We start from the raw sequence: 18,843 nt of genomic DNA on the forward strand, positions 1-18,843 counted from the left end.
GAAGGTCTAATCATCTTGGATGGATGGTGGCCAAGCTCCTTTTGCACTCAAAGCACTGAAGTCAATGGGAGCTTGGCCTTGCCTAAAGTCTGCAGAGTCAAGCCAAGCAACCATTAGTGGCTAAGGTGGCATTTGGATCTTGCTTCAGAAGAAGAGATAAAGCTTAGAGAGGGAAGAGCACAGCAGGGAAGTGCCAACAGCCAGAGGTCATGGGCTCAGGATAAGGAAAAGATGACAACAGATGTTCATCTCTAAGTGAGGGGCAGGGGTTATGTCTATAATGCCTTGAGTAGTACATCTGTCTCTCTGGCCTGCTTGCCTGCCCTGCTCACCTCCGTGCTGAAGAGGTCTCTGGCCTCTGTGGAGTGTGCCCAACATGTACAAAATCATGACATGGCCCATATGCAGACAACACCCTACCTTCCCCCTTATTTGCACTTCCTCACCAAGGCAGCTCCTGAGCATACTCCAAACTGTGCCTCTGCCTGGATGAGCGCCAGCTGCAGGCAGTGCTGGGCAATCTCAGAGCATACCAACACAGGGAGCATCTATGAGACAACTCAAACACAAGGTCTGAGAGCAAGCTCTCAGTTAGACAGTGCAGGCACAGATAAACATAAAACCACAAACACCTGAGCTGAGTACACATTGCATAATTGATCTAGGACCCTTGGCACATATTCGCATCACTCATTTAAGTTCTGTGTTGCCACCTAGATACGGTTATTTGTTAGCCATTCTGGGTAGTTTAAGGCTATTTTGGTTGTATCTACAGGGACTACCTTCATATGTGTGGATTATGCTGTTGCTCTGCCCTGGAAGAGTTTGTGATCACAATATCTAGGATAAAAGAGAATGTGGTTGCTTTCTACTAAATGCATGCAGAGTTGGCTAATAGAAAATGCCAGTGATAGAGAAGAACGATTTTAGATAAAAGGTGGTTTGGGCACATTTTAAAATTGGATGTAAATTATCTTGAAATAAACTCAAATGGGAAATTAGAAGAGAGGTGAGATTGTGGGAAAGCTTATCCCTGCTGATATAAGGGAAGAAAGGAGGAAAGGACAGTAAAAGACTTACTTAGTTTTACATTAGAATTTGCTGTGTTTATGAACAGAATTTCACATTGTGATTGCTCATAGTAGCAGCAGGGAACTAGATTTAATGAGCAGGGTGTCCCTTCAAAACTTATACCTCTGCCGTCAGGATACACAGACAAATAGACCCTTTTATATAGCTTAGCATCACCAGTGGGCCAATCCTGTGACTCTTTACATGCTTGAGTATACTCACTGAATGTCCAGGGACTTCTCACATATGCAAGGGGTCTGGGACTACAGACACATTTCCCAAGCTGAAGTCAGCATCCACCAGGCCCCCTTCTTTCCCAGGAAAGAAAGGTCAAGTGCACAAGCCAGGTATGATCCACGAGTGCAAATAAATACCCATTTGGATGACCAGGGCACCAGTACCTTAGGGCACACTGTGTATGTGGTGGTACAGTGTAGCAGCTAAAGGTAGACCTATCCAACATCGTTTTTACTGTGTGACTGACCAAAGCTTTAAGGGGATCTCCTGCTGTCTCTCTCACGTGCAGATTTGCATATGAAACAGTACTTATAAGATATAAATACTAAAAAAAACCCAGTGCTGTCTCTTTTGTTTTGGAAAATAAGGCTTTGTTGTTCCAAGCATCCTGTGTTTTGTTCCTCTTACTGTCCTTAAACCTGCCGAGGAGTGAGTTCCCCCTTTACCCCTCCCCACTTCGTATAAAACCACGGGCACAGTGAGGTTGAGCGCTACATGCTCAGCTTCCCCAAGTACAAACCAAAGGATTTGTTGTATTGGAAATGTTTTATTTTGCTATTAACAAGATCAGCAGTTTCTTCAAATTCAAGCCCAAACCGTTCTGTGGGGAGAAAGTTTTGGATTCGAAGCCATAGGCTTCTGCACATGAACCTGAACTGAACTTAAGCCCCATCTAGGTTCATCTATATACACGAGACAAGTGGAAAGATGAATCGATAGTTAGACGGATGGATTATAATGTGGTTTATATGATATATAGAAAATACTCTCAGAGTGTGGGGATGGCCGGTAGCAATCATTCTCAGGGGTAGGCAACAGAGCATTGACTGATTTGTAAAGGTCAGACCCTTCGAGATTTTTTTTTCATATCTCATACATTCCCATTTCAGGCCTTCTCATCTATTTGTGTACATGTCTATGACACACATCTCGTCAGGCAGGGCAGAGGGTGGTAGGGAGGAATTAAGAGTCCATTACCCAGATAAGGTTTGGGGTAGAGTCATTTCAGATGCAATGCATTACTACTGAGTGCTTCCCACAAGGCAAGCCAATGTGATTTTTTTCACCAAACTTTCTAAAACATTTCCTCTCCCTACTCTTTCATTAATCCAACATTGTATCAGTTTGCACTGCCCGCACAAAAGTATGCTTAATGTGTAATCACACGGCAATTCATGCAACCACAGCACTTACCTCTATTCCCACGGGGGGAGGTTTTTGCTCTATGCCTTATAGCTGCAATATACAAATACAGAAGGCTGGCTATGTAGCTAACCTATGTTGAAGCAGCTTTCCTGATTCTGTAACATGCACAGAAATTTCCCTGAGCTGAGGACCTGGGCCCTAACTTTGTTTTTTTCTTCAGAGAGAGGAGATTGCTTTGGATTCACTCTTATGGCTATCTAGTTTAGATCACTGTAATTCAATTATGTCACTCAGAATCGGTTACAGAGTGATTTACTTGAACTTTGCAATTACACACACACAATTCAATTGTAGGTGATGTTCTTGGCCTTTCCAACTTTGACGCTAATATACTTTGCATTTCCTTAGGGCCTTCAATCACAGCTGATTTTGCTCAATGCTTTAAAAGTTATGACCCACTCCTACAAACACATTCCTGCCAGTACCTTTACTCACATAAATAGCTGTGTTGACTTCAGAGAAATTACTATTGTGTACATGGCAGACTCCCAAAAAGTTGGCAAATGTGGTAAAATGAAATTCCTCCTAGTGTTTTGAGGGGAGATTTTGAACAGAAAAACCTTTCCCACTGAAGAAATAAGGAGTAACCATATTTTCTGGAAATTTCAGGGCAGTTATTAAACTATTCATACCTCCAATTAACATCTGAGCTATGTTATGAGATCACCAAGAACTGCATGGCATCTTTAGGAAGCAAGTTATTCCGGGATGGGATTTTCTTCCATGAGGCTAGCCAGCATCTACAGAGATGCAGTAGTGCCCAATAAGCATTTGGTAAGACCTGCTAGCTCACATCAGCATTCTATCCTTCGTGATTAGGTCACAACAGTGTTTCATCATTGATTTAGAGGGCTGATGCCTGAACAATACCAAACACAACAGAACATGACTGAGCAAGAAGAGTTTGTTATTTGCCATTATATCCGTCCACATAATTCAGGCATAGAAATGACCGGACGTATGTTTGTTTGTTTAACACCAGCATTTAGATACATTTTTTTCATCAACCACCTTCATGGTACATTAGGTTATCTTTATCTTCATTGTACAGAGGAGAAAGCTGAGAAAGAGGCAGATGAGAAAGCTGAGAAAGCGGCAGATGTAATGATACGTCCAAATTCATCCAAAAGGCCAGTGTAGAGCTGGAAACAGGCCTTGTCAGAGGTTAACACCTCTACTTTCTACACTGTACCAGACTGGCTCTTTGGGAACTTCAGGAAACATAGCCAATAAAATACCTTTCCTCACAGTTTTTGATACAAAGCCTTAATCAAACTCACCAATCTGTTCCCAGGGAGTACTCAAATTTCTTAAGCCCTCTAAGAAGGGGTGGGAAAACTGTTATTAGATAGATGATCACTGTGGTCATCCTCCATGGTCTTGTAGATTATACAAGGTCTAGAATCACTTTTTGTCTCCTGAAGTGACTTCTTCCTTAAGCACAACCAACAGATTATCTCCAACACAGCTCTATTCTGCCTTAGACATGATCTTCCTAACCATTAGTGGCATTTCAGTGATCTTCAGTAGTCTCCTTTTCTCACTTTTCCTTCCTGTCTCAGATCACATTTGAAGCTATTCAGGGTGTCTCCATCCTTTTTTTTTTTTTTTTTTTCCCCCTTTCTTCTTCTTCTTATCTCTGCATTTGCCGATTCTGAAGCCTGGTAGGGCCTTAGTCCTGGCTAGAAACACCAGGTATATTAATGACTAATGAAAAAGTGAGTAAGACAAGAAAGGAAAGGGTAGTAGGAACAGTGAGGGTAAGAAAGATGGAGACAGGGAGAAATCAGCTGTCTCTGCTTCCTACTCTTCTTTCCCAGGTGACCCTTCTACCTGCTCTAAATTAATATCAAAGCCAGAGGGAGCAGAAAAAGGTTGGTGGGGGAGAAAATGACAACCCTAGGAAAAAAAAAATCATGATGCAGAAAAGCGTCTGTCCCCTGTCTAATTCCTGCAGTGGCCTGTAGCTGATGGTGCTGAGAAAAATACAGCAGCAAGCTCTGACATTTCATTTCTGCAGAGAATTGAAAAAGGGCTTGCTGTAATTCATCGCTTCTTGTAACTCAAACCCTTTTTGCCAGGAGTACCTGAGCTGTCTTTTAACAGTGGCACCATGGTGGTTGTAATTGGACATGAAAAATGATGTCGTGTTTCTACTTGCAGGGAGGATTGGAGTGTGGGTAGGTGGGGCAAGCGGCAAGCTGGTGTGAGAGGATGACATCTGGCATTATTTGAATGGGTTGGTTTTAGGCAAAAGGAAGGAAAAGCCAAAATGAAAGGTATGAAGTGTAGCAAGTACGATCATCTTGTCCAAGGTGTGCAATGGTGATAGTAAAGGTGGTTTTCAGCAGAAATGAATGTGCAAAGGATCAAACGAAAATGAGAAGTGTGGTGCACCTGAAGTTTTAACTCCTCCACCAACCCAAGCACTTATGGCATCTGTGGAAAAAGGACGTGCAACCCCTCTTCCTGAAATGGGGCTGATTCACATCTGCAGTGGCACCCAGTGCCCATATTTTCCAATACAGACAGGGAATCTGAGACACAGCTTTGCCTGAGGCCACACTGGCAGCACAGTTGTGAATAAAACTCTGGTTTGCCATCCGCTTGCCCCCCCTTTGAAAACTAGGTCTGTCATATGTAACCAGAATCCCAAATTAAATTTTTTGGCTCTTGCCTAAATCCCTTTGTGCCTCAGTGGTCCTCAGCACACCTGTGTTATGGCATTGCTGTTGAGCGAGGCACTTCAAGTAAATTTGTGGCCAAATTGGACTCCAAATCATGAATGAGGATAAACATGTTGTCGTGATGTATAATGGTTTTATGACTATTAGGCACTCTGGTACCATAATGTCAGGAATCTTCACAGTTTATATAGCGAATAAAAATTTTTAGTCAGGTCCTAAAGGATAGGGGGGAGGCTAAAGAGGAGATAAACTCTTCTGGGTTAACTAATGGTAAAACAGTATACTTCTTTCACTGTGGCAGCCCAACAGGGATAATATAGAATAAGGAACCATGATTATATTTCAAAGGAGAGCACAAAGAGAATCCATGGGCAGAGGAAAGAAGGACCATTGCAATGGACAGAAGGGTAGCACATCCTAGAGGAGAGCCTAACAGAGTTCATCCAGTCCATCTGTCAGTTGAAATGCTGGATCAGCCTACCTAGGTCCTTTCCATGTTGCCGGATCTCTTTTGAAGACTTCTAGTGATAGGGATCAATAAAACCTCACAGCCACATCTGTAGTTCCTATGATCCCATGTGGATACCCATGGTATTAACCAGTTTTGCTGACTGGCAGATCTTCTTTCTCCGAGCACACTCTCAGGGTCCACCAAGACAGGACAGATATTAAAGATATCCATATCAATATTCCCCCAACCACTATTCAGAATACTGTAGTTTGGAGTATAAACTTTGGTTTCTTTACATTAAACCCATGACAATTCCCAGCTGGAGAATAAGCAGAGACCTTGAACATCTGAATTCCCTTCTCCCAAAGAAAGCATTTCCCCATACTGGGGAAGGTATATCTTTCTGCCATTTTATTTCCCCACTTAGCCCTTTTCTGCTCCCTATGCCAGCTCCTTGCTCCCAGATTGTGTAAAAAAAAAAAAAAAATTCCATAGATGGAGAGAGGAAACTTAATTATTTTCCTCTCAGTGTTTCTCCCTATAATTGGTGTCTTTCATGTCAAGATGATCTCAATTTGTATTATGGGCTCCGTACAGGCAGCACTTTCTCTTTGGTCTATAAAGAAATTGTTAAGTGTATAAAACATAATGTACATTCAATTACACTAGCCTTTTACTTATTAATTTCCCCAGTTTTACCTTCTTCTGTTGGATGCTCATTCCCTCCCTATTTTTCTCCCCTTTCTTGGTGATTGTCTTCTTTTTCCCGTGCCTCAATCTCAAAAAAAAACCCCAACAAACAAACCCAAAACCAAACAAATATTATTCTCCTCTCATTTTTGCTAAAGGGTCTGACGATCTCCTCTGCCTTCTGCCAGCTGATCACATCCAACTCAACAAGTAGGAAGATCTCTGTCTAGTTTTTCTAAAGGTTGGATCCAAATCTTGCTCAAGTTCAGTGGGGATTTTCATGGCCTTTAGCAGGCTTCAGATCAGTATCTACCTTGGTAGATTTATGGAATGTTCTGCACTGCAAGGCTGTGTCCATTTTGGAGTCCAGACATTGCCTCTCAGGGCTGTATGCAGCACACCACCTATAAATTCCTGGCTACTGTGACTATTTCTCTTACTGACTGCTTGGGATGCAGGTTCTGGCTGTCTTGGAGTGAGCACCAGGGACCTCTGACCACCCTCCTCTGACCATTGGAGTTAGATTAACCATTGTGTCCACGTTAGGAACCCATAATATATAGCGTGAGTGCAGCTGTCAAAAGTTAACAGCTCTCAAGTGAGACCTTGGTACATGGATGGTGTCAACACCAACCTGCTGTAAACGCAAACCAATTGCAGTGGTTGAGCAGCTGGGGGAAGCTAAAGCACAGTAACTGGGTAGTTTGGCTTCATTATCCTGCACATGAGAACCAAGATGGGGTTCATCTCACCTAACTGTAACTGCATAGACTACCTTTACGATCAGTGGAGAGGAACAGGCACTGCAGAAGACCATTCATCCTTTTTATCTCAGACACCAATCTTAAGAGTGGCTTAAGATTGGTGACTTAAGTGGCTTAAGTCACTCCTAAGAGTGACTTTTTAGACATTCGGAGTTACATGACATGAATTACCCTCCTCACCTCTGTGATGTGAGATCTTTAAATGTCTGTAACAGCTAGCTGCTCACATGTGGTTACAGAAGCCCTATGGCAGGTTGTCCACCCTGCTGCTGCTAAATACATCGCCTCTGGCCCTGCTAATATCTTGTGATAAGTGTATCAGCGACAGGTCTTTACAGTTGCAGAAGCAGAGGCTGATACAAGGTTTATCCGGTACCAAACTCTTAGTTGGTTTTAGCATTTCAACTGTCTGGAGTTTGTTGGATGATACAGGCATACAGGAGAGCAGAAATTGCTCAGTAGCGTCTGGAGCCATTGATCCTTCTCTTCTTGAGTACGAGTCTAACTGTAGTCAGTTTATGGCTAAGTACATTTTCCTCTTGAGACAACAATGCAGCAGGATTTGCTAGGCTCTCCATCATCTTAACCTACTTGTCAGCCAGCTTGAGAACTTTTTATTACTAAATATGTGTGCAGAGCAATTAGAATAAGTCTAAATTATTATGAACTACTTTCAAAAAAAAAAAGGGAAATTAGGAAAAAAAGAAAAAAGAAAACTAACAGCCTTGCTACCCAACTGTGATTAGCCGCAAATAAGGGAGGGACAGTGTCACCTGAAGGCACCTTGTGACACTCATCAGCCAATTTGTGGCCTGACTTTATTGGGAAGCAATGTGTTGGGAGATTCCCACTGCCTTCTGACTTCCTGCTCCTTGTGATGCCTGTTTGAACTTGCACTTTCTTTGGTTGCCAAATCTAAAGGATAATTTCATTCCACTCAGGGGTGGTCACACACAGAAAGATATTTTGAATAGTTCATCTACATAGTGTATGGATTGCTTTAAGTGACATGGAGGAAAAGGCAGGGAAGGGCTTTCAGATTAAAATCTCAGCTGGTTCTGATCCAATCTGCATCTCCAGCTATTAACAGGAGGGGTATATCCTCACCTCTGTTCATCAGACATCCACATCCTGTTAGGCACTACCAGTGAAGATGATCATGGACATCTGTTGCCCTCTCTCCTGGGAATGAGCAGCTCTGGGGATAATGATGGTTCCCCAATGCTTTTGTTGAGAGAGAGGGATGAGTTGGAGAACAGAAAACCTATTCACAGCACCATGACAAGGTTTTTATTCTTGCTTATGTTCTGATATGAGAAAGGAAAAAGGTGTTTGAAAAAGCAATAGAGGGAGATGTTTTGACTCATATCCTACCCCCTCCTCACAAAAAAACCTCAATAGCCAGCACTCCTGCAGCATGTGGACAAACCAGATCCAAATCCCATTCCCCATGTATGAAATGGAGTCTGCTATGTTACAGGTGACTGTTCTACTGAGCTAACAGTGGAGGTGGAATTCAATTTTCCATTTTCTTTTCATCATGCCAATCTCAAGAAATCTTTGCAATTAAAGTTTCACTGATCCTGATGTTCTGACAAAGCATTTCTGCTCTGACACAGTAGTGTTTCCACAGGAAACTATTAGTAATTTAAAAAGTTATGTTTAAAATTTCATGACCTGTGTGAAATGAGTCAGATGCCTCTCCCAGTGTGATTCAACAGAGGCCCTGTCAAGTAGATGGGGTGACACTGATTTACCTCAGACCAAGAAGCAGCCTGTACTCTGTGGTTACTTCTTTGCTTACGAATTGCTCCCCCCCCCCCGCCCCGATGGAGTAAATTCTGGTGCTAACTATGATGCGTGGTAAAAAAACAAAGCAAGCCTCTGTATATGAATGTTTGATTCCCCCATTAATTATGTGTCTCTCTTTGTTCTTTCTTACAGATGAACAGACCGATCCAGGTGAAACCAGCGGACAGCGAAAGCCGAGGAGGTAGTTGACTGCATTGCTTTCAGCCACAGTGCTAAGTATAATTGTTGTCTCTGGCTTCTCTCAGGCAATGTGCTGATCAATTAGTAACGTAATCACTGCCAAAGAAATTCCCTCTGCAGCAAAGATTCTCTTTATTAAATCTCCTTTACTTCGTCTCGCTTTCCTCATATTCAATTATTATTTGATTTTAAAAGGCAGGCAGGTGCCAGCGATTGCCTGGGAAACAAATAACTGCCTCGTTAAGAAATGAAGCATCAGGCGCTGACTTAACAAAGTTTAACAGCGGTGACGGCAACGTAGGTTTTTCAGACCTATGTTGGGCTGAGCTGCAGAGGTGTTTAATTTTGTTGGGATAAACCAGATATTTTATGGTTTCTCTGACCATGTTGTTTCTGCTTGGACTGAAGCAACTCTGTTTATGGAAAAAGCAAATTCTGAGGTAGCAGAGTTTTCTGCACCTGTATCAGCTTATCTGGATAAACCTGTTGTGGAAACTGAAGACTCCTCTCAGTCCCAGGGAGTTATTCAGGATTTGCACAGGTGTAGTTGAAATCAGGAGCTGGTCTTTTGCTTTTCCATCCTGCACAGTGGATTTGGAAGGCTTTGCTAAGTGACCGTTCAATAGATTACCAGTGATAAGGTGTTTCCTGTAAAAGGTTTTCTACCAGAACTGATGTAGTGATACTTCACCGTACTCTTCTAATAGGGGCCTGTTTGTCACATCAAACAGAGCTCACTGAGAAAGTGTGAGATGGTCCATTATGCTGGATAAATTACCATTCTGCTTTTTTTTCTTACATCTGTACATTTATATATATACACGCATATATATAATGACATGGTGCTTCCTTCCTCTCTATCCCTATCTCTTTGTGGAAAAAAAGGAGAGGCTTTTGCAGTAAAAACACTAGTGCTTATGTATCATATAAACGTGGGAGTAGGTTCTGTCATTTGGTAATGATGTGGCTCAGATGTGTGAAAACTCTTTAATTTCCACCATGGACGTAAGCTCTTCCTCATTTATGGGACGACTTATCTTTGTGCTGGCATTAGTGGAAATCCCCAGCAACAACTACTTAAAAGGAGTAAAATGCCTCACAGACAAAAGGCACTGAAATTGTGTTCTTTTTTCAGTTGAAAGCTTTGGATTCCAGAGGCTTTGACTGCATCAGTGTGAAGCTGAAACTCTCCAGTGACTCAAGTCATTGGAAGACTTTGTACGAAGCTTGTAGTTGAAGGGCTGGTGTTACGGAGTGGTGAAACCGGCAGGTCGACAGAGGCTCTGTAAGGAAGGGCTGTGGTGCCGTGTAACTGTAGAGCAGGAGAAGAGCTGAGTGCTGGAAAAATGCCAGAAAGCTCAGGGATAAATATTGCACTTTCAGAGTCCCCTGTAAAGTAAATTTGGGGGAATTTGGGCAACACTGGACAGAAAGTATTTGATGGGCTCTGAGATGGCAAGTTCTGCTATCAAGGGCCATGGTACGTTTCTAACCTGCAACAAAGGCATGTCACATCATATGGCATCGTCCGGTGTTTTTTAACAGAACCCAGTCAATTTACCCACTTTCCCTTCCCGTCTGACGATCTGACTCCGTGTCTGAGTAGGAGTGGGTAAGCAAGCCATGGGCAGTTGTCAAAGCCGATCTCCTAGGGGAAAAGGGAAAGGCTCAGCTGCCTGGGCAAACGAAGGGACATTATGCACATTCCAGTGGAGTTCATGCCGACAGCGAGAGTGAAGGGAGGGCCTTTTGTCTATTTAATTAGACATACCAAAAAATAATAATTAGGCTGGCCAATTTGCTTAGTGTGCCTACAGGGTATGTAGCTCCCAATCACTTTTTTTTTTTTTTAATGCAAATCACTAATAGAGAACACATGCCTGGCTTTCTGGGAAGGGTTTTCAAACTCTTTTGCTAAGAGAAGCTGCTTTCAGGAGGGATAGAGAACACATGCCTGGCTTTCTGGGAAGGGTTTTCAAACTCTTTTGCTAAGAGAAGCTGCTTTCAGGAGGGATGGTTTGAACTGCAAAGAGCTCTGGTGGCAGTTTGATTCCACATTATCTGTCACACCAGTGGTTCCCTCCCCATTGTATTTTAGCTAATTGTCTCCCCAACAGACACAAACCTCATCTTTTCTCACCCTCTCCGCTCCCATATTTCTCCTATCGGTGGTGATCATAATGCAGGGGCCAAGCGGGTGCACTCATCATTGGCGTGAAAGACACGTTGTTCTAATTCCCCACTGACAAGCTGCTTTTGGGCTGGTGATGTTTCAGGATGGCATGACTCAAGGGCAACTATGGGAGAAAAGAACAATTGGCACTCAAGGGAGGCATTGTATGAAAACTTACGTTCTTCGCAAGCCCACCGGTTAAAGCAGGCATGGCAAAGAGAATGCTAAAAAGGAGGCTATGTATCTTAGGAGCGCATCAAAAGACTTCATTAGGGCTGCAAGATAAAGGTCAACTTCAACAACAAAGAAACTTAAGTTGTAGCTTCTTATATCCCATCTGTGTATCAGGATGGGATGTGAGGGAAGAGCGGGGCTTGGAAGATGAAGCAGCTCTCCTGCACAGCACAAGTCTTCCGTCTGCCCAAAGCCCACGCTCTGAATACAGCTCTGTCTTCTGACTTACGGGGAGTTTTGGTGCCAGGACAAGGTATTAAAGAAAGAATGCAGTGCTGTTTGAAACTGTAGTTTGCAAGGAGGCTTCTACTGGAAATGGTGATCAGTATTCTTGAGGAAGTTAGATTTTCTTTTATACAGGGACAAATACCTGCATTTTGCTAAAACACGAATCTTTGACTTTTCCAGTAAGTTCTCCCACAACCCAAAGCTGATGGGAGTCCAAAATTTACTCTCCCCCACCAATCACATTCTGCTCAGCATTTTTTCCTGTTGTTCTGGTGTCTGGATTTTGTTGGTCTTTAACCCTTCCTGTGTCTTTATTCTCAGTTGAATGGAAAGTGGATGTTTTAGCACTTAGTGTGTGTGAGCAAGAATTTAGACTATCAGACCATCTAGGTTTGGGGAAGAATTCAAAATGTTGCTTGGCACAAATTACACTCAACCCAACAAAATGGAAATGCTGAGTGCCCCTTATTAGTTTTGCTGGTTTTATTATTTTGTTTGTAAGTCCCCATATTGGACTAGGAACAAGACAAAGAGTGCAATCCTTTTCAATAAAAACTGGCATTGTTTACATTTGCCTAATCTCACAGGAACTAGAAATGAATGTATTCTCAGTACATTTCTCTAGGAAAACAGTCTAAATTAAAGGGAAGATTTTGCATTTTGCATTTCTGCCCGTATGTGCACATGTATATAGTTAAGATACAAAATTTTATATAGGGATATTCCTTCTACAGAATGTTTCATGAAGCTTCAAATACCTGACTGGAAGGTCAGAGTCCTTTGACGTTTTATAGAGACTTTAGCAGTGATGGAATTGATAGAATGTGATAAAAGGCAACAACTCTGTATTTCGTTCTTAAAAAGTAAGAGCACAACTCTAGCTCTATTAAGAGTATCTTAAAAACTCTCATTGGCCTTTTTGTTGTGCACATTTAGCTTGACTATACAGAAACTACTTCGTCATAGATTAGGTAGTCCAATATGGTTTTAGGGATGTAAGCTATAACTCCACATTAAATTCTGAACATGCCAAATCCCAATTAAACTGATAGAATTTTCTATTACTTTCATCCTGTTGTTGATGATTTTTCTTGGTTTCTTGTCTTCTATTCAGCTCTAAAAATAGTCTGTAGATATCAGTGACTTAAAGTTTTGCAAACTTAGGGAAAGATTTTAAGTCTGTTTTGTGGTTTGGGGCAAAAGTTTGGAGCCATTTCTTATTTTATCCACAATATCTCTAGCTCTCACTAGACAACTCTCACTGCAGCTGGCAGGGTTAACCTATGATAAACATAGCCCCAAGGTCCCACTAGGTTGTACAGGGAGTAACATTTTTTAAAAGGAAAGGACTCTCCTGCTACTCTAGTTGCACTCCATTAGTGATGCTTAGATGCTCCATTGCTCCCACATTCCTCTCAAAGGACAGAGGAAGATCCATAAAGGAAGGCATGCAAAGATGCACGCAGTGTGCTACCCAGGCCCAGTGCTGTCTCTACCAAGAAACACTTCACGGTGGTTTTTGGGTCCTCCTGCATTTTATGGAACAGATACAGAAGGTTCCTGGAGTAAAGAAAATAAAAAGGTGAAGTCCAAACTGGTTTAGAGTTGAAAGGGTGCAATGTTCTGCAGAGAGTGTGTTCAGAGATTTACAGGAGAGTCTGCAGTTCATCACATTGCAGTGTTTTCTGCATGCAAGACTTCACAAACTTACTAAAGTTTCTGTCTGTGTTTGTGCTTTCAAGCAAATTTGGTCTTGTATGTTTAGGGGAGGCATGTGCAGTGTGTCTTTTTTTGTTTGCTGTTTGGGGGACGTGACAGCAGCAGCTAGAAGGTCTGGATTTCATATTTCAACTGACTTGCATCATTTCCTACCCCTTACTCAATGTACAGGCACTGAAATTATCTGCTTGGTTATGGTTTATTCCAGCTTCAGAGCAAAACGTCCAAGAACTCATTTACAGTAAACAGCAGAACAATGATGCCTTGCTCATGCACTATGATCTGTTTCTTCTTATTCCCTTCCATCACCTCAGCAACGATGACGGGGTCAGAATGGCTCCTCCACAGTTTCTAAGCCCTATTTTCCTTTGGGACAAAAGTCTGGATCTATTTCTTATTTCATCCAGGCCATTTCTAACTCTCACTAGCTCTCTGCTGCAGGGTTTATCTGTGACAAACACACACCCCAGGTCCCACCAACTATTTGGCATTTAGCTGTTTTCTCTTTAACTGATCAGAATTCTGTGGCTTCTGCTGACGGCCAAAACCTCTCAGGAAGCTTCCTATCCAGGTACTAGCCAGATCCAGGCCTGTTTAGGTGCCGAAATCAAGCCAGACTGGTTTGCCTTCAGCTTAATTTGGCTTCACACTGGTATAACAATGCCGTGAAGAATTATCTCTTTCTTCCTTGGAAGTGCTTTGCAAAGAGGAGATTTGGTTGCCCACCAGAAAGGTCTGAGGAAGAGAGTTAAGGGTAAATAAGGAGATGGCAGTCTTGGCAGAGCTCAGCATCTCCTCTCCTGCACTGCTGGAGGTTAGGCTACACCTGCATGCAAGAAGTCCTGAAGTCTGGAACCATGCATACATCAGAGTTGTACCTTTGTAATTCTCATCTCTTCCTTATCTCTGAGCCACATGTGTTGCCTGGCACATCAAGCTCCGTGGAAGCCACTTTACCAGCAGTTCCCTATCTTGTACCTTTGGTGGGCTTCTTTAAAAGGCTTCCCACCCCAGAAGGTGGAGAGCAGGCTGAGGGAATGTCCTGTTTCCAGTGATAATCCATACAACCTACCTTTATGTGGCCTGCCACAGCTTTTTCTTCAACTGCTCATCTCTTCTTTTTCTTTTAGGGTCCCCACACCCATTCAGCAGGAGCAGGCAGATTGCACTGGCAAACACCCCAGGGAGACAGATAATGTTCTCCTTCTCACAGTTGGGGGGAAAAGATCCAAGCTTACTTCTCCATGAACACATCCCCATTAACTCTTTCAACATCACCATGAGCCCAGCATGACTCACCCTAATCTTTTATAGCTTGGGCATAGCAAAGCACAGACAGGGACATGCAAAGGTCACGCAACACACGTGTACCAGCCTTTGCTGCAACCATTGCACACTTGCAAGGCTAAGGCTACTCGTTGGACAGTAACAGCTCCTGTCTTCACATTTTATGAGGTCTGGATTCAAGACGTCTGGACAAATATTTTACCACAGCCAGGGTCTCATATTCCCCTTTCTTTCCCTCAGTGCCCACAACAGTTTAAACAACATCTCTCTCCCTCTTTATCTTCCCTTGCAGTTTGAAAGGAGATTTCCAACTCCATGCCAAATCCTCCTCCTAAGTCTCATACATCTCCTCTTCCTGAGATGTGCCCCAAACATGATTAATCAGCTGTTTTTTACTTTTCTTGCAGGAGGAATTAAAATAAAACAAAACCACACCCAAGTCTAAATATCTTCTCTCTATTAATTACATATCCAGTAGTAAAGAGCACACTGGTGCTGAGTTGCAATATCTCTGTGTGAAGGGTAAAGAGAAGGAATGACTGTTTAAAAATAATCTAATATTCTGTTAAAAAAATCTGCCAGGAGAGGAGATGAACACATGATTTGAAGGAAAAAAGAAAAAGCAAGAACCTAACCAAAAGATCTTGATATTAAACTGAGAGACAGCTTTCTTGCCTCAGAGGCTGGGGAAGCATCAGGACCAACAGAAAGCCTTAGTGTCATTGACAGGGTGGGCTCCTGAGGAATGGCTGTCGGAGATGCTGTAGTATTGGGAGGGAGAGATGTCAGTGCCTTGAAGTGTGTTCACCTCTCTGCCCATCTGGTCAAGGGCTGGGGAAGGAGCTGGGCCTAGGACCACGAAGGCCACCTTAGACATCCCAGAGTCTTGAGCATCGCTCTGGACCCTTCTGGCCTATATGTCCTGGTTTTCTTCCCATATGAACAGGGACACATCGAGTCCAGGGTAGAATCAAGAAACTCACCAAGAAACTCACCCAGATTTGGACATTATTCCTTCCTCTCAGTCCAAGTGAAGCTACAGTCTTTGAAAGGCAGAGCCGAGCTTTAGACCCTGTTGTGTGTGATGGAGCCTTCTACAGCAATGCTCAAAGCCACTGGGTTCAAAGGGAACCTGTCCATTGGATTTTATTCCAAATCTGAATGTCCGTTAAAATCTGTAGTGTTTTTCCTTTAACCCTAAGATAAACCTGATCTAGAAACAGCATTTTAATACTCATGGAAATCTTCTCTTTCTAGCTGTGGGTTGTTGTAGGGCTGATTATGTCAATGGGATGTGACAATGTCATGTGGGACATGATTATGTCAATGGGGAAGGAAAATCTCCTGGTTTATTGTGGAAATTCAGAATTGCATGACCCTACTGAGAGCTGACTGTTGTCCTCACACGGCTGTATTTTCAAGCAGGCAAAATGTACCAGCATGCAAATGGATCAGTTAATTCAAAGAGGCCCTGGATGACCCCATTCATGCTCTCCACTGTGGTAAAACTTAATTCTGGGGGAGAAAAAAGCTCCAGCAGATCCTCATGTGTAGTATTTTATATTCGATGACACTGCTGAAGGCTGATGTGCTCCACTCCACACTCACCTGCTGAAAGAAAATAAGGTTCATCAAACTTTTGTTCACGTCTGCCCTTTCCATCGTGACTGAAATCAATGGAAGGGTGCCCATCAATAGGAACTGGAAAAGTTCCACGGGACACTCTGTTCTAGCACATGTCCTAAGGACAACCTTTTAAAATCAAGTATTAAGGGACTAAAAGGAAAAAAACCCAACATATTGCACATTTTTCATAAAGCATCTGTAACCTAATAGTTAACTGACAAGGAGAGGAGTCTACAGAAGAGCCTGGGGAGAGGCTGGGAGCTCATCTCCTTGAGGTTTTGATATCGGTTCTTTTCTCTGCTGCCACACGACTTTTGATCAATTGTGTAACTTCGATTCCCTTCGCCTTTTCACCCTTCTTGCATTGCCTGTTTAGGTTGTGATATGCTTTTATTTGCTTATTTCTTGCGGCTAACACCTTTGGCATTCATGCATGTCAGGCTGTCAGTGTCATAGGGTTAAGACACCAGTGAAAGCCTGTAGCTGTGCTCGGAATGATGTGTACAGGACTAAAAATCAAGTATGGTGGATGGTCAAGGCCCCTCTCACTGCGCAGTGATATTTGGAGTTTTTTCAACAACATGGCAAAAATGGAAGAAGTGGTAGGAGGAGAGTGGAGAAAATAAAAAATGACATCCTATAAAAAATTCTGTCTTTGTAAATACAGCTTAACCTCGTAGGTGAACTCAGGGACACATTACAATCCCAGTATCTTTTTTTAATGTAAAGGTTGCTTGTCAATGGGTTTTTATACAGCATTAATAATACATTTATAGATACGCTCCACAATTAATTGCAAAGCATTTATGGCACTGAACAGTTAGAATGCATTATGATAATCACTCCTTATGCATTGACTTTATTGTAAAGGTTTTGCTGATCATTATAATTGGCTTGTTATTACACAGGGATATAATAACACCTCTCTGTATAGTAGTTTATAGCACATCAATAGCAAATGCATTGCCTTTATTGGAAGCAATGTGCATTTTATTAGAATATAGCTGAATAAGTGCAATCCATGTAGACAAATGAAGTTTCTAATGAACTGCCTCACAAAAGAGTCGAAATAACAAGCCATTTATTATGTATTTTTCTATTGATGAACTTGTAGTTATGCTTACATTTCTTTAAAAATTAGAAGGCATGTTTTGCTGTTCTTTCGGAGAAACATTTGGGGGAAAGGGAACATGTAGGTCATTTTTTCTGCCTAATGTTGAATAAAGTAAGGGTGACTGATGCTTACATCTTACAGATTTCATTTGCTTGTTGAGATTTTCCAAGCTTCTTCCTTGTTAGTTTGGTCTGACATTCACAAAGGATCAAAATGTTCTCACACTGAGTCCAAGCCCAGCTCCTTGTGCGGTGATGCACCAACATCCCCTGTACAGTCAGCAACGAGTTAGGTATGGGGGGCTTGGTGTTGTCCTTACTCCTGCTGTGTGGGTTCTTTTTATGTATTTTACCAAGTGATACTTTAAGGAAAATGCACAAGCAATCTCTGGGCAAGGTCTGTAATGCATAACATCCAGTCCCTCTCCCCATGTCAAAAAGCCATTGTTGCCGATTGCTGTACCAGGAAGGCAGAGGTCTTAGAAGAAGTCTGGTGCAAAATATGATGTAAGGAGGAATGACAAAGAGAAGAATCAGTACAAAGGAGACTGAGGCATCTGACAGAAAACTCACTGGTTGCAGGTCACTTAGAATTGGGATAAAAAGAGGCATGCTTTATAGTTAACAACAAAAAATACTATAAGGTATCCAAAGTTATTCCCCTGCCTGCCATCATTACTCTAGGTCTGAATTTCAGTTCTTTCTGGCAACTTACAGTTGCTTGCAACTGACTTGCACATGTAATTAATGTGTATTTGTTTATTCATCTAATCACCACTGTAATCAATGTCAATCAAGTACCTAAACACTTTTAAAACCCTGAATTTAGGTAAATAAGTTTGTTGTTTCCAGATCTGGTACAGTTCATAGAGTTATACTGCTGCCTAAAGTATTGCCAGGGTATAAACTGAGTCCAGTGTTCAGCACATAATGCTGTGTGCCTGTTTCTTCATGACTGTGTCTTGTTTATTGCATGCTTGCAAAGACCTTTGACTCTAGAGTAATCCAGGGTCTTTCTGGAAAGTGAGTTTTAGTTTGATGTAGGAGCTAGGAAATGTCTGGACTATAGTCAGTACCCTCAGCTGTTGGCACACAGAGGTTACAACTGAGCAATTTAAAATAAGACTGGCTCAACCCTGCCGTTTCAATGCAGACTGAACTCTCTCTTCTCTGAGCGGGAATTTCAGTGAGAAAGGTTTTGCCCCTTGCCTGCTGAGATACTAGATTATAGTATCGCAACTTGCAAGAAGTTTCAAGACTCAGGAGATACTGGAGGCCAAGGAAACTTTTCTCCATGGCATACACAGCATTTTCCAATTGCTATATATATTTTGCAGTATGTACGTGAAATCAGTTTGGGAGGTA

The 18,843-nt window shown here is 42.3% G+C and overlaps 1 protein-coding gene across 14 annotated transcripts in view; it reads left to right on the top strand.

Moving 5' to 3' along the window:
- Positions 1-18,843, top strand: part of LOC143172364 (CUGBP Elav-like family member 4) — a 719,169-nt gene that overhangs the window by 396,497 nt on the left and 303,829 nt on the right. For all 14 annotated transcript variants that reach the window (XR_012997334.1, XR_012997335.1, XM_076361730.1 and 11 more), the window contains exon 3: positions 9,051-9,099. Coding sequence is in view for 12 of the 14 variants with exons in the window: in XM_076361730.1 (XP_076217845.1) it covers positions 9,051-9,099 (49 nt within the window). In the remaining 2 variants the exon portion in view is untranslated. The remainder of the gene's footprint in view (positions 1-9,050; positions 9,100-18,843) is intronic.

The sequence above is a fragment of the Aptenodytes patagonicus genome, chromosome Z, assembly GCF_965638725.1.
Source record: "Aptenodytes patagonicus chromosome Z, bAptPat1.pri.cur, whole genome shotgun sequence".
Classification (NCBI taxonomy): domain Eukaryota; kingdom Metazoa; phylum Chordata; class Aves; order Sphenisciformes; family Spheniscidae; genus Aptenodytes; species Aptenodytes patagonicus.